This window comes from Mobula birostris, chromosome 6 (genome assembly GCF_030028105.1).
Source record: "Mobula birostris isolate sMobBir1 chromosome 6, sMobBir1.hap1, whole genome shotgun sequence".
NCBI classification, from domain to species: Eukaryota; Metazoa; Chordata; class Chondrichthyes; order Myliobatiformes; family Myliobatidae; genus Mobula; species Mobula birostris.
This window is the reverse complement of record NC_092375.1, coordinates 167,606,978-167,625,584: the sequence shown is the minus strand read 5'-3', so window position 1 is coordinate 167,625,584 and position 18,607 is coordinate 167,606,978. Positions and strand designations below refer to the sequence as shown.

Genomic DNA, 18,607 nt, shown 5'->3' with positions numbered 1-18,607 from the left:
TTGGATCACAGCTTCAGTTGTTTTTCTTCTTTATTTAATGGGTAATGGTGGCTGACTTTCAAGTGGTGGCAGTTATTACTAAATGCTACGGCTGCACACTTCTGTGCTGTTAATATTAGTGTGCATTTTGGTTTTATGAACATCAAATTGAAAATATCTCTGGCATGAAGAAAAGCCTACAATAAATATGGGAATAATATTAATGTACACAATTGGCTGCAAAACTAGATTTGTTTGTATTTGTTTCTAAAACATTACTCAATAAAGCAGCAACATGTAATTTAATATATTAAGCAAATTTTGTCATGTGCTGCTTCTGAAAAATTAGAATACACCAATATTTTCTCTTAATTACTTTGACAACAAACAACTTTTTGGAAAGAAAACACAACTCTAATAAAAGATTGCACATCGGATGTGTTCTTTGCATACAGATCCTATAATCAAAATTAACATATTTTGTACTTTCACTTTTTCTTTTCTGTCCCAAAATTTCTGTCAGCTCCACTAACAACTATCATTACCTTAAATTAAATTGTAGAATGTCTATTATTAAATATCAAACTCGTATTTAACTTTATATGTGGATAAAGACTGAAAATATAACCATTTGGAACTGAGAAGGTTTGTGTTTGAATGTAGCAGCCCTGGGGTTTTCTGGAGTATTGAATGCAGCTTCAGTATCATTGTTGTGAACATGTTCTGTTCAGGTAAACAATATCAATAGTGAATTATATCATTTCTGCTCAAAGTGTTTTGCTCATGCTTAAAACTTAATTGCTGCAGAATCCACTACAAAGTCCACCTCTAAATATTTCCTACTAGGTATCTCCTCTGTATGTTTTGCAGTCCTTTCATAGTGAAGGAATCATTTACTTTTGCAACTTTCTAGTTGCATTAAAAGATCTAATTTTTGAAGTTCGAACTTCAGAAATCCATTATTGGATATTTAGGATCTTTTTTTAAAATTTGCACCATTTGGTTTCTGACATTTTGTCTTTTTGACAGAAATGGCTTTTTTTATGTTACTAGTGACAAAATCACTAATCTCTTGTCTATTTATAAAAGTGTGTGTGTGTGTGTACTGGGTTGGTGGTGAGAGGGTGGAAAGCAAAACCACCACAAGGTTTCATTAATTTGTTAATTGGAATGCCTTTTTGACAGCAGAGAAACTTAATCCTTTCGTCTGGTTCCTGGACAATATAATTGTTAAAAGGTGCTTAGAATTCCAAGTATTCCATGGCAATTGGAGGCACAGCTTAGCCCACCCACAACTAGAGTTAAATCTGTCAGAAACCTGTACGGTAGAGTTGACAGGGTTACTGCTTGTTAAGTATTTTAAACACAAAACATAACTGTGGTGAATGAGAACAAGATTTAGTTGAGGAAAATAATGAATGAAAATCAAAAGACCAAACTGATTTAACATGAAAACCATTATAAAACAGGTCAAAATTCAGTATAAGTTTCCTCTTTAATAAGGTGTCTAGCATTTTTTCCTGCAAACTTGGTTTTGCTGTTCATTATGAGATTGGAAAATGATTACTCCATTTTGTAATGGGGGAATTGATGGAGGATATTTTGAAATGGAAAGAAAAGAATGCAAGTATCAGTTTTGCATTCTTGATAGTGCAGATATAGAAAGGTGCATAGTCTCAGGCTAATTAAAACAGTATTAAAGCTAATGCTAATTAACTTTGTTATACCAACAGGTTTAAGTTAAATTGGTTTTGTGGTTTATTTATTGTATTTTTAAAATTTAAAATACCTACTGAGTTGGGTAGCTTAGACATTTTTATTGTCGTAGAATTATTAATAGGATTTTTTTGATGTTTCTAGTTGGTAATGTTATTAAATTAGTGAGTTGTTTCAAATGCTCATGCCTAAAATGTACTCAAGAGTATAATTTAATGCTTTTTGTTAATGAGACCCTAGCATTTGTACTGTGGAAGAGGTGACTAAATTTTAACTCGCTGGTATTTTTAAATGATCTCTAGTTCAGTGTAAAGGGTAATGGATTAAAAAATACAAAGTGGCAATGTTAATCAAATTCATCTTAAATCTATGTAATTATGCAAACTATATTAAATAATTTTCACTTATAGCAATATCTAAACAATGTTTTTAGATAATTTTAATCATTCTTCACTTCTGTTAGAATGTCAATGGAATCAAGTACCATGCCAAGAATGGCCACCGCACTCAAACCCGTGTCCGGAAACCTTTCAAGTGCCGCTGTGGGAAAAGTTACAAAACAGCTCATGGGCTTCGTCACCACACCATCACCTTTCATCCACCAGTGTCAGTTGATATGCTTAGAAAGATGCAGTTGTGAGGCAATTCCCCCGTACCTGACTGAACTGCTAATTGCATACTCAGTTTTCTGCTAACAGGGGTGAGTGAAGAGATTGAATTTTCTCTCAAAACTAATTGTTACAAATCTTGAAAAAAGTTGCTCTTTATTCTTTATTTTTAAATGAACTGTTTCTGTCTGAAATAAACATTTTTTTAGTTACAAAGTTGTGTTCCCATAATGGCATCAAATGCTGCTACAAATTAGATACAATATTTTAAATATTAACTTTGAGTTCCAGGGGTACTATTTTAATTAATGATTATTGCTTCTAAAAGCACTTCTCTATTCCTTTATGGAGCTTCAACATTCAATTGTAGGTTACATCTTAAAATTGCTAATACAATAAATTTATTTTTTTTATTGCAAAATGTTTTTAAAGATGCCATTGGTTGTACAAAAAGGTGCTGCTATACTTTAGATCTCGATGTTAGAATCCTGGGATCTAAGTAAAGGCAAGCTTGATTTTTCATTATCATTTATGGAGTATTTTGATGGGGAATCACCCTAACCGATCCTTCTGTCATATACCACTAGATTGAATGTAATGCTGTGCCAGATTTGTTTTCATGTGGGGGATGCAATCCTCTTACCATGTAATAAAAATTTCTCTGGATCAATTCATGAGAACTTGACAGTTGTTTCAAAGTTTCCCCTAAACCAAATTAATCTTTATCTTGAAGAAAAAATATATTTAAAAATTTCTAAATTTAAATTTGAAATGGAATTAAATAGAATCATTTAATGTCAGAATCTAAGATTGAAAGTACTTGATCTAGAATTCTAACAATAGAAGTCATGTTTTTGTCATGAAAATAGTAAACTAACCACAACCACACTAGTTAGGTTGTTTATAAAGATGAGAAAAACTAAATGCATTGTTCCCAGGTTAAAAGATACTTAATTTCTTGAGACATGTGTTGGCCTTTAGTGTGCTAAATCAGTGTGTGTGTAGTTAAAGCAGCATGTGCACCATATGCTTATAAATAAGGTTTGCCTGTTTACAACTAAATAATGTACTGTTGCATTAAAAGAAATTCTGTTGTCAGCAAGTTAAGTCATGGCAATTTGGTTACTTATTGGATGCCTGCCTAAAATATAATCCTGACCTAGTTCTGCTTTTATAATGCAGTATCAGCACTTTGAAAGTTTTAAAAGATTATGTCTGTGATTCAGAAAATATGAAAATGTCATATTTTATTTTAGATAATTAATCTTGACCCTGGCAACCTTTTTTTTGTTCTGCTTTTCCTTATTCAAGAAAGAAAGACTAACAGTTTCAGATTGGTAAAGCTGGACACCCAGTTTTCTTCAGTATAATGTCATTTTACAAGTATTAATATTACATGTCAGTGCCTAAAATTTGATCAATGGTGAAATTTCATTGAGGTATTTGAGAAGAGTCAATCTGCTTCAAGTTTGAAAACACTATGTACAGTTTGTACTAGTAAGAATTTTGGATGGAATAATCACTGCCTAAAGATCAGAAGATGTCTATTTGCTGCCCCTTCTCCCATTTCATGTTTTCAAACTGAGAAGAGTATAACAGTTTAGATTCAGTACTTTTATGGTTGCAACGAGTGTGACTCTGTGTTAGTTAATAGCGACTATATTTATCTTCTGGCTTTCTTCCTATACTGGGAAAGGTATTCACAACCGCCATAAAGTGCTCCAACAACGTTACTGACATTTGTCAAAGCTAGGGGGTAGCAGAGGTCAAAAGACAGTCAAAAGCTGGTTTTGAAGCAGCCTCTGAATAGATTTTGGCTTCAGCAGCTTCTTTACCTAAAGTAGAAAGTCAAACTTCGTTACAATTCCCTGATCTGGATCGAGACAACAGTATTAGATTCACTCTCTTTAAAGTGCAACCTGTACTTGGTCTTTAACGTAGATGTGTAACAATTTATTATTTTTAATCAGAATGTGAACAATATTTTAAAAAATGAGGTCTCCTATCATAAATATTAAATAATGAGATGACTTTGTTATATAATAGCAATACAGACAGAATTTTCTGATTCCTCATCAATCACTGAGAAGTTCTTATTGCAAAGAACTTGCTTGGGATCAATTATTCAAATCTAAGCTAAAATTAATTTTTCTATCTTAGAAAATATAGATCTTTAATAAAGTCTATTCTGAAAATGGGAAAAGGTGCAGTCAGGTGAAACGCTATAGTTGAACAAAAAGCTTATTAATTCTGTCAGCTTTAAAAATGTACATATCTTTGCCATATACGTTTTGTATAATTTAGTCCTATTAAAATTTCAACTTTAATTCTTGTCCCAGAATAAACTGGCTCCTCCAAAGAATAAAATGATTAGAAGTGGCCTGAAGTACCTGAATATGAAAGTATGCCTATGATGTATTGAGCAACAGATGGCTGAAAACTTCAGGACTTCCAAATTTGTAGCTGCCAAAATCACCATAAAATGTTGTCCAAATTGGCACTTAGCTAAATTCCCAGTTTACTTGCTAAATAGCAAAGATTTGAAAATTTACAAGGAATAAGATTTATGACATTCATGTTTAAATTAACCAGTTATCTTGAGTATTGTTTTCTTGTTCCACTGAACTGCTTACCAGTTGCATTTAATCCCAAGCAATTATCCATTTTACTGACTGGTCAAATCGAAGGCAATCAGAGGACCAACATCACATGGAACAATATGATAAAATTCAGATAAATAATTTTAATGACTTATTAAGGTTCTGAATTGAAAACACTGTTTATTTCTCAGAAAGGTTCCTTTTATTTGGAAGGTCCATAATCAAATGCATTGTGCTTTGGTTTTGAAATATACTTTAGAGAGTCTTTTCTACACTCATCTTTCTCACCATCTCTCTCGTTCATTTGCTTCACTTTCCTCATGTACTCATCTCACCACAAAATTAATGGTTATGGCACAAGGTATGAGTTTTTATGCCACTTTACAGTGATTAAAAATGTTTTTTTGTGGGGATGGAAAGACTTAGATAATGTAATTTAAATAGTATGATTTTCAAAATAATGAAATTAAAATCTGTTCATCTCCAGGATATTTGGTTACATCAGAAATTACGATGGCAGGTCCCACAATCATGATAATACGACAAAATAAATTCATTGAAAGAATAGTTGGTATTGCACTTTTCAGAAAAAAGGTATTATTCTCAAGTCACATTATATATGCTCAGTAATTAACAGTAGACAAAATCTATGAAATGCAAGATGGCTGTCTTATATTTTTGCAATTCAAGGAGAAATTGCAGGCCTGCACATGTCTGTCAAGAAATATAGTTAGTGGTTTAGCTTGACGACCTTTCATCGGACTATTTAACTGAGCATTTTCAGTTTTAAAATGACTAAAATAATTGTGCTTGATGCTGAAACTGCCAAACTTTATTAGTTAAAAGTGCTAATAAGTTTTAGTCCAGATTTATTTCCTTCAGTATTTGAATGCTCTTTGCCATTTTCAAAGGTTTTTATTCACTTTGATCTTCTGCATTTGTGATCAAATAGAAAGTATAACAGAACCAATGAATATTTATTAAGGCAGGAATATTACTCCAAGCTAGAGGTTTTGTCTTATAGTTTTCATGTTGCTTAATGAGTAATTAGTGGTCTGGACTAATAATAGAAAGGAAGTCAAAATGACATTGTAAAGTTTTGAGAATTTGGTTTAAATCTGGAACACACTGCTATCTGGTAATACGACAAAGCTGTTGGACTGTTATAAAATCTCTATCATCGTAATGTCCATTTAGGGAAGGAGGTCTATCATTTTTAACCAGTCCCATACCAACATAAACAACAGAAATTCTGCAGACACATCAAAGTTGCTGGTGAACGCAGCAGGCCAGGCAGCATCTCTAGGAAGAGGTGCAGTCGACGTTTCAGGCCGAGACCCTTCGTCAGGACTAACTGAAGGAAGAGTGAATAAGGGATTTGAAAGTTGGAGGGGGAAGGGGAGATCCAAAATGATAGGAGAAGACAGGAGGGGGAGGGATGGAGCCAAGAGCTGGACAGGTGATTGGCAAAAGGGGATACGAGAGGATCATGGGACAGGAGGTCCGGGAAGAAAGACAAAGGGGGGGGCCCAGAGGATGGGCAAGAGGTATATTCAGAGGGACAGAGGGAGAAAAAGGAGAGTGAGAGAAAGAATGTGTGTATATAAATAAATAACGGATGGGGTATGAGGGGGAGGTGGGGCATTAGCGGAAGTTTGAGAAGTCAATGTTCATGCCATCAGGTTGGAGGCTACCCAGACGCAATACAAGGTGTTTTTCCTCCAACCTGAGTGTGGCTTCATCTTTACAGTAGAGGAGGCCGTGGATAGACATGTCAGAATGGGAATGGGATGTGGAATTAAAATGTGTGGCCACTGGGAGATCCTGCTTTCTCTGGCGGACAGAGCGTAGGTGTTCAGCAAAGCGGTCTCCCAGTCTGCATCGGGTCTCGGCAATATATAAAAGGCCACATCAGGAGCACCGGACGCAGTATATCACCCCAGCCGACTCATAGGTGAAGTGTTGCCTCACCTGGAAGGACTGTCTGGGGCCCTGAATGGTGGTAAGGGAGGAAGTGTAAGTGCATGTGTAGCACTTGTTCCGCTTACAAGGGTAAGTGCCAGGAGGGAGATCAGTGGGGAGGGATGGGGGGGACCAACTGGCACTTATCCCTGTAAGCAGAACAAGTGCGACACATGCCCTTACACTTCCTCCCTTACCACCATTCAGGGCCCCAGACGGTCCTTCCAGGTGAGGCAACACTTCACCTGTGAGTTGGCTGGGGTGATATACTGCGTCCGGTGCTCCCGGTGTGGCCTTCTATATATTGGCGAGACCCAACGCAGACTGGGAGACTGCTTTGCTGAACACCTACGCTCTGTCCGCCAGAAAAAGCAGGATCTCCCAGCGGCCACACACTTTAATTCCCTGTTCCATTCCCATTCTGACATGTCTATCCACGGCTTCCTCTACTGTAAAGATGAAGCCACACTCAGGTTGGAGGAACAACACCTTATATTCCGTCTGGGTAGCCTCCAACCTGATGGCATGAACACTGACTTATCAAACTTCCGCTAATGCCCCACCTCCCCCTCGTACCCCATCCGTTATTCATTTATATACACACATTCTTTCTCTCACTCTCCTTTTTCTCCCTCTGTCCCTCTGAGTATACCCCTTGCCCATCCTCTGGGTCCCCCCCCCCCGTCTTTCTCCTTGGGCCTCCTGTCCCATGATCCTCTCATATCCCCTTTGCCAATCACCTGTCCAGCTCTTGGCTCCATCCCTCTCCCTCATGTCTTCTCCTATCATTTTGGATCTCCCCCTCCCCCTCCCACTTTCAAATCTCTTACTATCTCTTCTTTCAGTTAGTCCTGACGAAGGGTCTAGGCCTGAAACGTCGACTGTACCTCTTCCTAGAGATGTTGCCTGGCCTGCTGCGTTCACCAGCAACTTTGATGTGTGTTGCCATACCAACATAGTTGACTTTTAACAGAAAATTGAAATGGGGAATCACTGTTATACCACCATAAAGGAAAAACTAAAACTGAATTTTTCTCATCTAGTATTGCTAAAGCATTTTTGTGACACAAAGATCACCAGTTCAGGGAAACAGAACGGTACAAATCTAGGGCAAAATGACTTGACAATAAATGGCAGCTTTAGTTGCAAGAATGACTTTTTTTTTAATGGCACTGAGATATTTAAAGATTGATTAAAATTGTACCTTTATTTCTGCAATATCTTTGCCAATGTGGTGTATTTAGACTATTACGTTATTTAAAGTACTGTTATTTAAAAGATACAAATTTTCTAGCCTAATGCCGACTACAAGTATGCCAAATTATGTTTGGCTGGGAAATAAATGTTTTACTTGCTTGGTTGTTACTTAGTGTTTAGTGGAATGATTTCACAATTGATTTCATATTTCCTTATGACAAGGAAGGAGACTATTCAACTCATAAAGTGTATGCCCACTGTCAGAGCATTCCCTTTGTCCCCATTCCCCCATATATTTTCCTGTGTGCTATTCTTCCTTGCACTTCAATCAACTCCCCCAACTCTCTTATCACCCATCTGCACTAAGCTGTAATTTCTGCTATCAATTAACCTACCTGTACACTGGGATGTAGGCGGAAACTGGGGTGCCTGGAAGAAAACCCTCATAACAAAGGCAGAATTGAACTCGGGTTGCTGGAGTTATATGGCAGTAACCTTAACTGTTGCGTCACTATACCAGCCCTGTATTGTCATGTCAATGTACACATCCATTCATGAATTGAGATAAACTATCTAGATATCATTTTGAATCTACAGCACTAAGTTATTTATTTTCATTTAATACGATTAACTGCATATATAAATAGTATATGTAACCCGCAGGTTCAGTGGGCTGCTTTAGTCTAGGGAAAGACATTCTCCAGCCTGCCAAACTTGTGAAATCTCGTTTGTGTGGATGCTGCATGATGTTTTCCCCTGCAATTAAATTATTTAGTTTTATAATTCTTAATTTGACTAGAGGATTAGTAACGAAAACAAAAAGAAAAGGGCCCATTTTAATGAAACAGTCTAATGTGCATGTTGGAGCTCACGGCTTTCCTGTCCGTTCGTTCTCCATCATTTTCCCCGGGATGTAGTCTACTCCCAACCCCACTTCACGTCTACTCAGTCCTGCAATCTACGACCTCTCCGTTCTGGCCTCTTCTCTCCATCTTCCGCTGAACAAAAGCCTGCGAATCCCTCACTCGGGCAAAAACCACTCCCCTCATTGGACGCCGCACATTCCAAAGCCCCCTAGTCATAACCCAAACACACTGCTGCTACAGAAACCATTACATTTGCCGTGAAACCTTTCCCAGGGCGTTGCATATGTAATTCCTACATTTTTCATGTTCTGTCAGCTTGAGTATAATTTTAGAGGAGCAAGATGAAACAGTCTTTGGCACCAATGACTTGGGTGTGATGGAGGTGGCATTGTATTTCCATGAGTGATAAAATCACTCCTGAAACTTTGCAAGAAGCCATTGCAACTTCGAAAGAATAACATAAATACTGAAGCTACATTTAGGGGAAACATTACAGAAAGTTGCCTTGGAAGTACATGATTCAATCCAATGTGATGAACTTCATTTCGTTGTGTTAATCACCACCAAACAAACATTACAACACTACAGTCATTTACACCCAATTGTATAGTATCTAAAGTATTTTTACTACTGTGGCACCTGTCGTGATACAGTTGATCCTGACATCGTGCTGAGGCAGGAATAGCTTAAATGCATGCCCCACTGCAGGCATCACCGAGATGTGCTAAAAAATCTAGAGCATGCCTCAATGGCATATCACACTCGTAAACCACGTAGGAAAAGAAAGTGGGTATGGAGACAAATATACAGAACATGGATGTAATTTAATATCTCAAAGTTCCATTGTATCTTATTGGATTACTCTTGCTTCATTTAACAACTGATATTTGTGCCAATAACAGAGGTGCTTCCAATGAAATATCAAGTTAAAATACAAAAAAGAATGTATTGTGACCCCCCCCCCAGGAAAGATTACATACTTTTCTCAAAATTAATTAGACCAACAATTATTAATTGTTTTAATGACTTGGGCATTGGAAACATTTGAAAAGTGATTATAGTGTAAATTTTAATTTTCTAATAGCACTAAATGGGTCACTCCAAATATAAGTAACCCCAATTCAAATGCATCCATATCTTCCTGCCAGAAACACTCTCTTATAGTTGTAAAACTGTAATATTGATGTGTTTAGTTCTTGATGACCATATATTATCGATACCAGCATCATTTTTAATTGCTTGTTAAATTACATTTAATTGCATTTGTGTATAGCTTTTGTATACCTTTAATTTGGTAATTTGCTTGTCTAGTTCATGATTTCAAGTCTGAAATTTGGGTTAAGTCTAGTTAAGCTTGCACTTATACAAGCTATAAACATTCTAAATAAAATTTGATTAGATAAGTAGCAGTTCCAATTTTGCTGTGGGTCCTTGGGACAAAACTGCCAGTTAATACCAATTTGAGCCAAATTATAATTAATCCAACTTGGTGGCTGTAAGGATCACTGACATTTGATTAATAGGTCTGGATGTTACAATCCGTAAAGTTTCTGCACTGCACTTGACTTGAGTGGAAGTAGTTCTTAAAGATGACCACTAGATGATGTTACTACCATTACAACACATCTTCAGTTGTATACCTCAACATCACTGGGTGTTTTGGCCTTTTATCACAAGACACCCTCAGCCGAGGCAGGCCCACCACAGGCTGATCAGACCTGGGTGTGTGTGCCGTGGTTAGTCTCTCGATGGTCACTTGGCAGCCCAGACAGCATCCCTTCTTTTGAGCCACAGCCAGTGACTGTTCATTTCGGCGGCATTAGCAAGTGCTTTGATTGCCTTCCTATGGGCCTGCCCTCTGACTCCTACTTCCCTCAGCAGCCTTACTGTGGAACTGGCTACAAAGCCCCTGCTCCCCACCTCAACTGGATGCACTTTTACGTTCCAGGCTCGCTCCTCTGCTACAACTGCAAGGTTAGCATATCGCAGCCTTTTCCATTCGTAAGCCTCATCCACAGCATCCTCCCAGGGACCGTCAGCTCAATGATAAAGACGTGCTGACAGGAGTTGGACCAAAGGATCAGGTCAGGCTGCAGGTTGGTCATTGCAATTTCAGATGGGAAGGTAAGTTTCTGGCCTAAATCAACACGCATTTCCCAGTCCCTGGCTGCACTCAGTGGGCATGAGTCATGAGGCAAGGAGTTAGCCCCTGGCTTCTCTCCTTCCTGGATGAAGGATGGTAGTTGTGGGACTGTTGTCTGGGCATTGAGAGGCCTGGCGTTGGTGGTTACTCTCTTACACTCAAGTTCAGCTGCCAAACACCTCAGCACTTGGTTGTGTCGCCAGGTGTATCTGCCTTGTGTTAGGCTGGTCTTGCAACTAACCAAGATGTGCTTGAGGGATGCCGGAACTGCGCACAGAGGACAGGCTGCTCTCCCAGCCAAAGATTTAGGTTTGTAGGAGAGGGCAGGACATCATATATTGCTCTGATGATGAAGCTCAGTCTGTTTGACTCCATGCTCCACAGCTCACTCCATGTGATTTTCCTCCTCTCAACACCCTCCCACCTCATCCAGCAGCCTTGCTTGGCTTGGGATATTGCTTTGGCACATCTGGTTGCTGCTTCTTGGTGGCACACCACCTCCACCACCAGGTGCTGGCGTTCAGTTGTAGTAGCTTTTTGTCAGGTAGGTTTCATCACTCCAAGGCCAAAGCCTCCTCTGCCGGTTAGACATAGCCCACTTTGTCCCGGTGTCGGAGGGTGGCTTCTGCGTCCAGTACTGCTGTGGCTGGGGTCCATTTCTTCCTTGTTACTAGAGCAGGAGCAACGTCTCTTACAATTGGGTCACGATATTTTTTGAGTGTCATTTCCAGCCTTGCTTGGCACATTTGTATTCCTCCACCAGGCAAGAAATTGGCAGAGAAAGGGCTCCGTTCCTGTAAAGTCCTATGCTGCTAAGGCATCTTGGTAGCCCAAGCCACTTCCTCACGTATGAGTTCACCAGCCTTTCCAGCCGATTTGCATGAGACATAGTGACCTCATAGATGGTAATTGGCCACATAAGTCAGGGCAGCAGTCCAAACTGAAAGCACCAAAGCTTCAACCTCCCTGGGAGGGCCGTGTTGTTGATTAACTTGAGGCCACTGATTGTATCCTGCCTTAGTTGTTCCACCTGCTCTGTGTCTCTAAGGTCTGCGTTGTACCAGGACAGTTGGTATTGGCTCAGCGTTGATACAAAACATTATGTTGGTGAGCTGGCCTTTGACAATGGAGATACTGCAAGACTTAATGGGTTTGATCTCCATTGGTGCCCATTTGATGTTTCCCTGGAATTTATCCAGCAGGCGTTTGGTGCATGCTTTTGTTGTTGTTATTGTGGTCATGTCGTCCATGTACACTCTGATTGGAGGAAGTCGCAGCCTTTTATTCAAGCGTTGCCCTCCAATCACCCATTGTGATTCTCGGATAATGAGCTCCATTGCCATGATAAATACCGAGGAGAGATGGTCCAACCCGCCATTATGCCTATCTCAAGGTGCTGCCACGTGGTGGTGTTATCTTGTGTTGTGACACAGAACTGCAGATCCTGGAAGTACGCTTTGACCAGCTTTGTGATGCCCTCTGGAACCTGGAAAAAGCTGAAAGCTGTCCACAGAGTCTCGTGAGGCACCGACCCAAAAGCATTGGCAAGATCGAGGAAGACCACATGCAGGTCTTTCTTTTCTTTCTTGGCAGTTTGTGTCGGGTGCCAAATGACATTTGCGTGTTCCAGACATCCTGGGAAACCACGTATTCCTGCTTTCTGCACTGATGTGTCGACGAAATTATTGCTCTGCAAAAAGGCTGAGAGTCTTAGAGTCACAACACCAATGAAGATCTTTCCTTCCACATTCAGGAGACTGATCTGGCAGAACTGACTGATCATTGAGGAATTCTTCTCTTTGGCAATTAGTATCCCTCCTGCTCTTCGCCATGCCTTAGGTATAATTCCTTTCCCCCATGCCACCTTCATTAGATTCCAGAGGTATTTCAGAACGCCGGGGTGTTCTTATAGAGCCTGTATGGAATGTCATTGGGCTCTGGAGCTGATGCTGACTTGCTCGTTTAACTTTACTTTCCACCCCCCTCCATGTAGGGGGCATTACGTTCATTTGGTGCTCAGGTGGGTGGATTGGTGGCATGTCATTTGGAACGGTGACTGGCTCATGCCTCTGGTTATCAGAGTGGGTCTTTCTGAGGTGCTCCTCCAGTTCCCTCACAGGTACTCTAGGGACCCCGTTCTTCTCCTTGCCAAAGAGGCTTTTGATGAACTTGTAAGGGTCTCTGTAAAAGCTTGCCCTCATCCGTTCTTTCCTCTTTTGTTGTTTTCTCAAGCATTCTGCTCTTCACAGCTTTGTCAAGCGCTGCTTTATTTCTGCTTGTAATACCTCGAGTCCTTTCCTTTCCCCTTCTGTGGACTTCCTTCACTGTTTCCTCAGCTGTCTCCTTTCCTTCACCCTTCTTTCGATTTTCTGCTGTCTCCTAGTCTTAGGCTGGACTGAAGGTTCCTTCTGTGTCCTCTGTTTTTTCACTCCAAATTTCTCTACCCCATAGTTGTATATGGTGTCTCCCCACTTCTCCAGTTTTCTTTCCACACTTGCCTTCAGTCCTTCTAGAAGATGAACTAGGTCTGTGTTAATGATCTCCCACTCATTCTTCTGGCAGGATTTAGGCCACAAGATTTGGGGCTTCTGTCCTTTCATCTTCCTTTCTGCTGCTGGCCGTGGCTGGTTGGGCTCTGGACTCATGTCCGTTTTGGATCTGTGCTTGGTTGAGCTTTGCCTGGGGTGCTGATACCCTGTGGACTGTGGTGTTTGTCCTGCCAGTGGGCTTAACTCGACTGATTTGATCTACCTCTTAGAAGGTAATGGTCAATGCGAGGCCCCTCGCCGAGCTCCCTCAGGCACTTTTTCCTGCCCTGGTGGATCTTCTCTGATGATCTCTTTGTCCAGCCACAGATGCAGCATTGTAGTTTGTGTCCTGCTGGTGCTGCTGCTCTGTCAAATGCCGTGCCAGTTGTCTGTTTCGTCATTGTTTCCATTCCTAGGTCTGTTACCGTGTAGTCTGTCAGTGAGTCATCTTGCGCCGCCGCTCTTGCAGACTCAAGGGGTATTCTTCATCTTGAAGTTTTCGTAGCAATAAATGGGTGGATCTAATATGTTGTCTAGCGATGGATCCTGCTGCAGGCCATCATCAGGTCTTTCCCTGGTTGTCAGCTGCCCTTTCGCAGCGGTCACTGGTTTATTCCAGATATTTAGTTTGATTAATAGGACTGGATGTTACAATCCCTAAAGTTTCTGTACTGCACTTAACTTGAGTGGACGTAGTTCTTAAAGATGACCACTAGATGATGTTACTACCATTACGACACATCTTCAGTTGTGTACTTCGACATCACTGGGTGTTTCGACCTTTTATCACAAGCCACCCTCAGCCGAGGCAGGCCCACTACAGGATGATCAGACCTGGGTGTGTGTGACATGGTTAGTCTCTAGATGGTCACTTGGGCAGCCCAGACAGCATCCCTTCTTTTAAGCCACAGCCAGTGACTGCTCATTTCGGCGGCATTAGCAAGTGCTTTGATTGCCTTTCTATGGGCCTACCTGCTGACTCCAACTTCCCCTCAGCAGCCTTACTGTGGAACTGGCTACAAAGCCCCTGCACCCCACCTCAACTGGGCACACTTTTACGTTCCAGCCTCACTCGTCTGCTTCAACTGCAAGGTTGGCGTATCGCAGCCTTTTCCGTTCATAAGCCTCATCCACAGCATCCTGTCAGGGGACTGTCAGCTCAATGATAAAGATGTGCCGACAGGAGTTGGACCAAAGGACCAGGTCAGGCCGCAGGTTGGTCGTTGCAATTTCAGATGGGAAGGTAAGTTTCTGGCCTAAATCAACACGCATTTCCCAGTCCCTGGCTGCACTCAGTGGGCATGAGTCATGAGGCAAGGGGTTAGCCCCCGGTTTCTCTCCTTCCCGGATGAAGGATGGTAGTTGTGGGACCGTTGTCTGGGCATTGAGAGGCCTGGCGTTGGTGGTTACTCTCTTACACTCAAGTTCAGCTGCCAAACACCTCAGCACTTGGTTGTGTCGCCAGGTGTATCTGCCTTGTGTTAGGCTGGTCTTGCAACTAACCAAGACGTGCTTGAGGGATGCCGGAACTGCATTTTCACTTGGCATCCGGATTATGATGAACTTGACCTGACAATTAATGTTGACAAGGAGTTCCTGAAGTGTTAAAACCATTCATTCCATAACTTAGAGTAAAAACAAACCTATACATTAATCAGAATAACACATACAAAATGGCTAAAGGAACCTAGCAGGCCAAGCAGCATCTATGGAGGGAAATAAACAGTTGATGTTTTGGGCCAAGACCCTTCAGGACAGGAAAAGAATGGAGCAGAGGCCAGAATAAGAAGATCAGGGAAGGGGGAAGAGTACGAGCTGGTAGGTGAGACCAGGTGAGGGGGAAAGTGTGTGGGTGGGGGATGTGAAAAGCTGAGGGGTGACAGGTGGGAGGTGGAGAGCCAGAGGGAAGTGATTGGCAGTTCACGAGAGTGGGTGAGGATAAAGGGTGAGAGGGCTACTAAAGTGGCATGAAACACAAAAAGGAGTGGGATTGGAAAGAACAGAGGGGACTAGCTACCGGAAGTTGGAGATGTTCGTACCATGCTATCAGGTTAGAGACTACCAAACGGAATACAATCTTCCCACCTGCATTTGACTTCATCATGGCAGGATGAGGCCATGGACAGACATGCTAGTTTGGGATTGAGAAGTCAAATTGAAATGGGTAGCCACTGGGAGATCCTAGCTGTTGTGATAGACAGAGCAAAGGTGCTCGATTAGGCGGTTCCTCAATTGATGGAGAGGAGGCTGCACCATGAGCACTGGATAAAGTAAATGTTCCCAGCAGTCTCGCAAATGAATCGTCATCTCACTTGGAAGGACTGCTTAGGGCTCTGAATGGTGGTGAGGGAGGAGGTGTAGGGACAGTTACAGCATTCTGTTTTTACGATCAGGCCAAATACAGGTTAGAAAAGCAAGACCACCCTTTCCATCTGGGTTGCCTCCAACCTGATGGCATGAACAGCAATTTCTCTAACTCCAGTAGCCCTTCCCCTCTCTTTTTTCCCCTCCTTTTTTATTTTCCCTTACTCTCGTTACCCTCTCACCCTTCTTTCTCCTCACTGCTCTCATGATCTGCCTGTCATTTTGTTCTAGTTCACTACCTTCTTTCCTTAATTCCATGATCCACCAACCTCTCCTATCAGATCCTCCTTCTTCAACCCTTTACCTCTTCCAGCTATCACCTACCAGCTTCTCACACCATCCTCCCCCCCCCATCTACTCATCTGTCACCTGCTAACTTTATTCCTCCCCTGCCCTTATCTTCTTATTCTGGTTTTTGCTCCCTACTTTTCTAATTCTGATGAAGGGTCTTGACCCAAAATGTTGACTGTATATTTCCTTCCAGAGAAGCTGCCTGACCTGCAGAGTTTCTCCAGCATTTTGTATATATTTTGCTCAAGATTTCCAGCATTTGCAGAATCTCTTGTGTCTTTGAAATTAATTGGAAAAGTTTTTTTTTGAATTTTTCCTAAGATTTCATGCTTTCTAAATCTTTTCAACTAAAAAAGTATACTGTATATCTAGTTCTATGGGGTGGAGATAATATACTAGTTGAAATAGTATTTTCTTTCCCCATCTGAATATCATGTTTGTTTAAAGGTTGTTTATGTCTTGTACTTAGGTTAATTTTATGTATGAATATTTTGTTTTTCTTTAGATTCTCTGTTTAAGATGTACCTTACCCTTTCTTCATTTCCTTGTGAAAACTAGCTGGTTCAAAATATGTTGATCAAAAATGTCTTTCACTGTTGCCAAAGCACAGATCTGCCTGACAAATCTTGTTGTGTAGGTGTCCTCAAGAACAGAGTTGCCATGTGCAATTAGTAAAGATCATCAATAATGTTTGGGAGTCTTCCTAGGAATTGATGCATACAGTTAATTTGGTTTACACCTTTCAACAAAGCTTGGGAATTGCAAATCAATTCTTCAAGAGAAATGTACATAAAATAAATGCTGGGGGAACTCAGCAAGTCAGGTATTATCTATGGAGAGGAATAAACAGTCAACGTTTCAGGTTGATACACTTCATCAGGACTGGAAAGGAAGGAGTAAGAAACCAGAATAAAAATGTGAGGGGAGTGGAAGGAGTATAAACTGGCAGATGATAAGTGAAATTAGGTGGTGGAAAGTAGGTAGGTGGGTATGGGGGGGGGGGTGGTGAAGTAAGAAGCAATTCTTCAAAGGATAGAATTCCATAAAATCGACTGTTTTAAATATGTAGTTAAGTAGTGTCTATTGATGATGCCATAAGTGCATTTCAGAGCTCCTTGATATAAGACAGCTATTTTAATTGAAGCAAAGGGAAACCTTAAATTTGCTGGCTCTGTAGCCTAGCATACATTTTAAGTTTGGTTTCTGAAATGAAATTGCGAACTATTGTTAAGTAATGTTTTAAAAATAAGTAATTCAAAGAACATTTTGTTATTGAATTGTTAAGATGATATTTCTGTACGTTTTTGTTACTGCAGTGCATGAGCTTAAAGGATGCATGTTAGAGTCCAACCTACATTTTTCTTTTGACTGAACTATAGAAAAATATCCTATTGAGTAAATTACGTATTTAAGTTACAGATATTGCAGATACTTTAATAGTAGGCTTCTACTGCAGTGGACTAGATCATTTCATACATTAGCTGGTGAAAGGCACTTAACTGTCTTCCTAGGGTAGTCCAGGAAAAACTCAGAAGGTGATGCAGCATCTGTCAAAAGAGAAACAGTCAACATTTCAGAAATCCTTTGTCAAATCTGAGAAAGAGAGATTGAAGATACCAAATACGAATTGGATGATCACTTTGTAGAGCACCTGCACTCAAGTTCACAGGGATGACCCTGTGCTTCTGGTTGCCTGTCACCTTAATTCACCATTCCTCACTCATTCTGTTCTCTCTCCTTGTTTACTATTACAGTGAGACCTAATGAACCCAGAGATAGCGGAACAATATGGCAAATCTACCTGGGCACATTGCAGCCTTCTGGACTCAAAAACTCTCCAAATTTTGAACACTTAGCACTTTCTTCCTGTTATATAAAAGCCGCTTCTGTCTGCCAACCTTTTTCATCTGTTTGGCATTTCCCAATATGTCAGAATATGTCACATTAACCACAAATTACACAACCACAGTAGCTTAATCTGATTTCATGTACCATATGACTTCACTTTATCAGAGAAATTCTTTGTGATCCACCCATTTTCTCCACCTTTGCTGCTAAAGAGGCTAACTTTATTTCTGTCTTTCTCATGTCTGATAAAAGGCTTCATGTCTGAAACATTAATTGTTTCTCTTTCCACAGATGCTGTCTGACTTGCTTAGCTTTTCCAGCATTTTTCATTTTCTGCTTTATATCATGTTGGCTCACTTGGCTAATCCCACAACCTTACAATGAGCAGCATATTACACATACCAAGAAACTTAATGTTAATGCTCTAGTAACTGGCAGCATTATGCCACCTCACTCTATCACAGACCTCCCCTTGTTTTACATATTGCTCCTTTCTCTCTTATTC

At 40.5% G+C, this 18,607-nt stretch overlaps 1 protein-coding gene across 3 annotated transcripts in view; it reads left to right on the top strand.

Annotated features, from left to right (window-relative positions):
- The window catches only part of LOC140199556 (juxtaposed with another zinc finger protein 1-like), a 350,439-nt gene that overhangs the window by 162,296 nt on the left and 169,536 nt on the right, over positions 1-18,607 (top strand). For 2 of the 3 annotated variants that reach the window (XR_011886446.1, XR_011886445.1), the window contains exon 5: positions 2,159-2,395. Coding sequence is in view for 1 of the 3 variants with exons in the window: in XM_072261822.1 (XP_072117923.1) it covers positions 2,159-2,335 (177 nt within the window). In the remaining 2 variants the exon portion in view is untranslated. Of the gene's footprint in view, positions 1-2,158; positions 2,526-18,607 lie in introns of those variants that run through there. The other variant, XM_072261822.1, reaches the window with a different exon arrangement.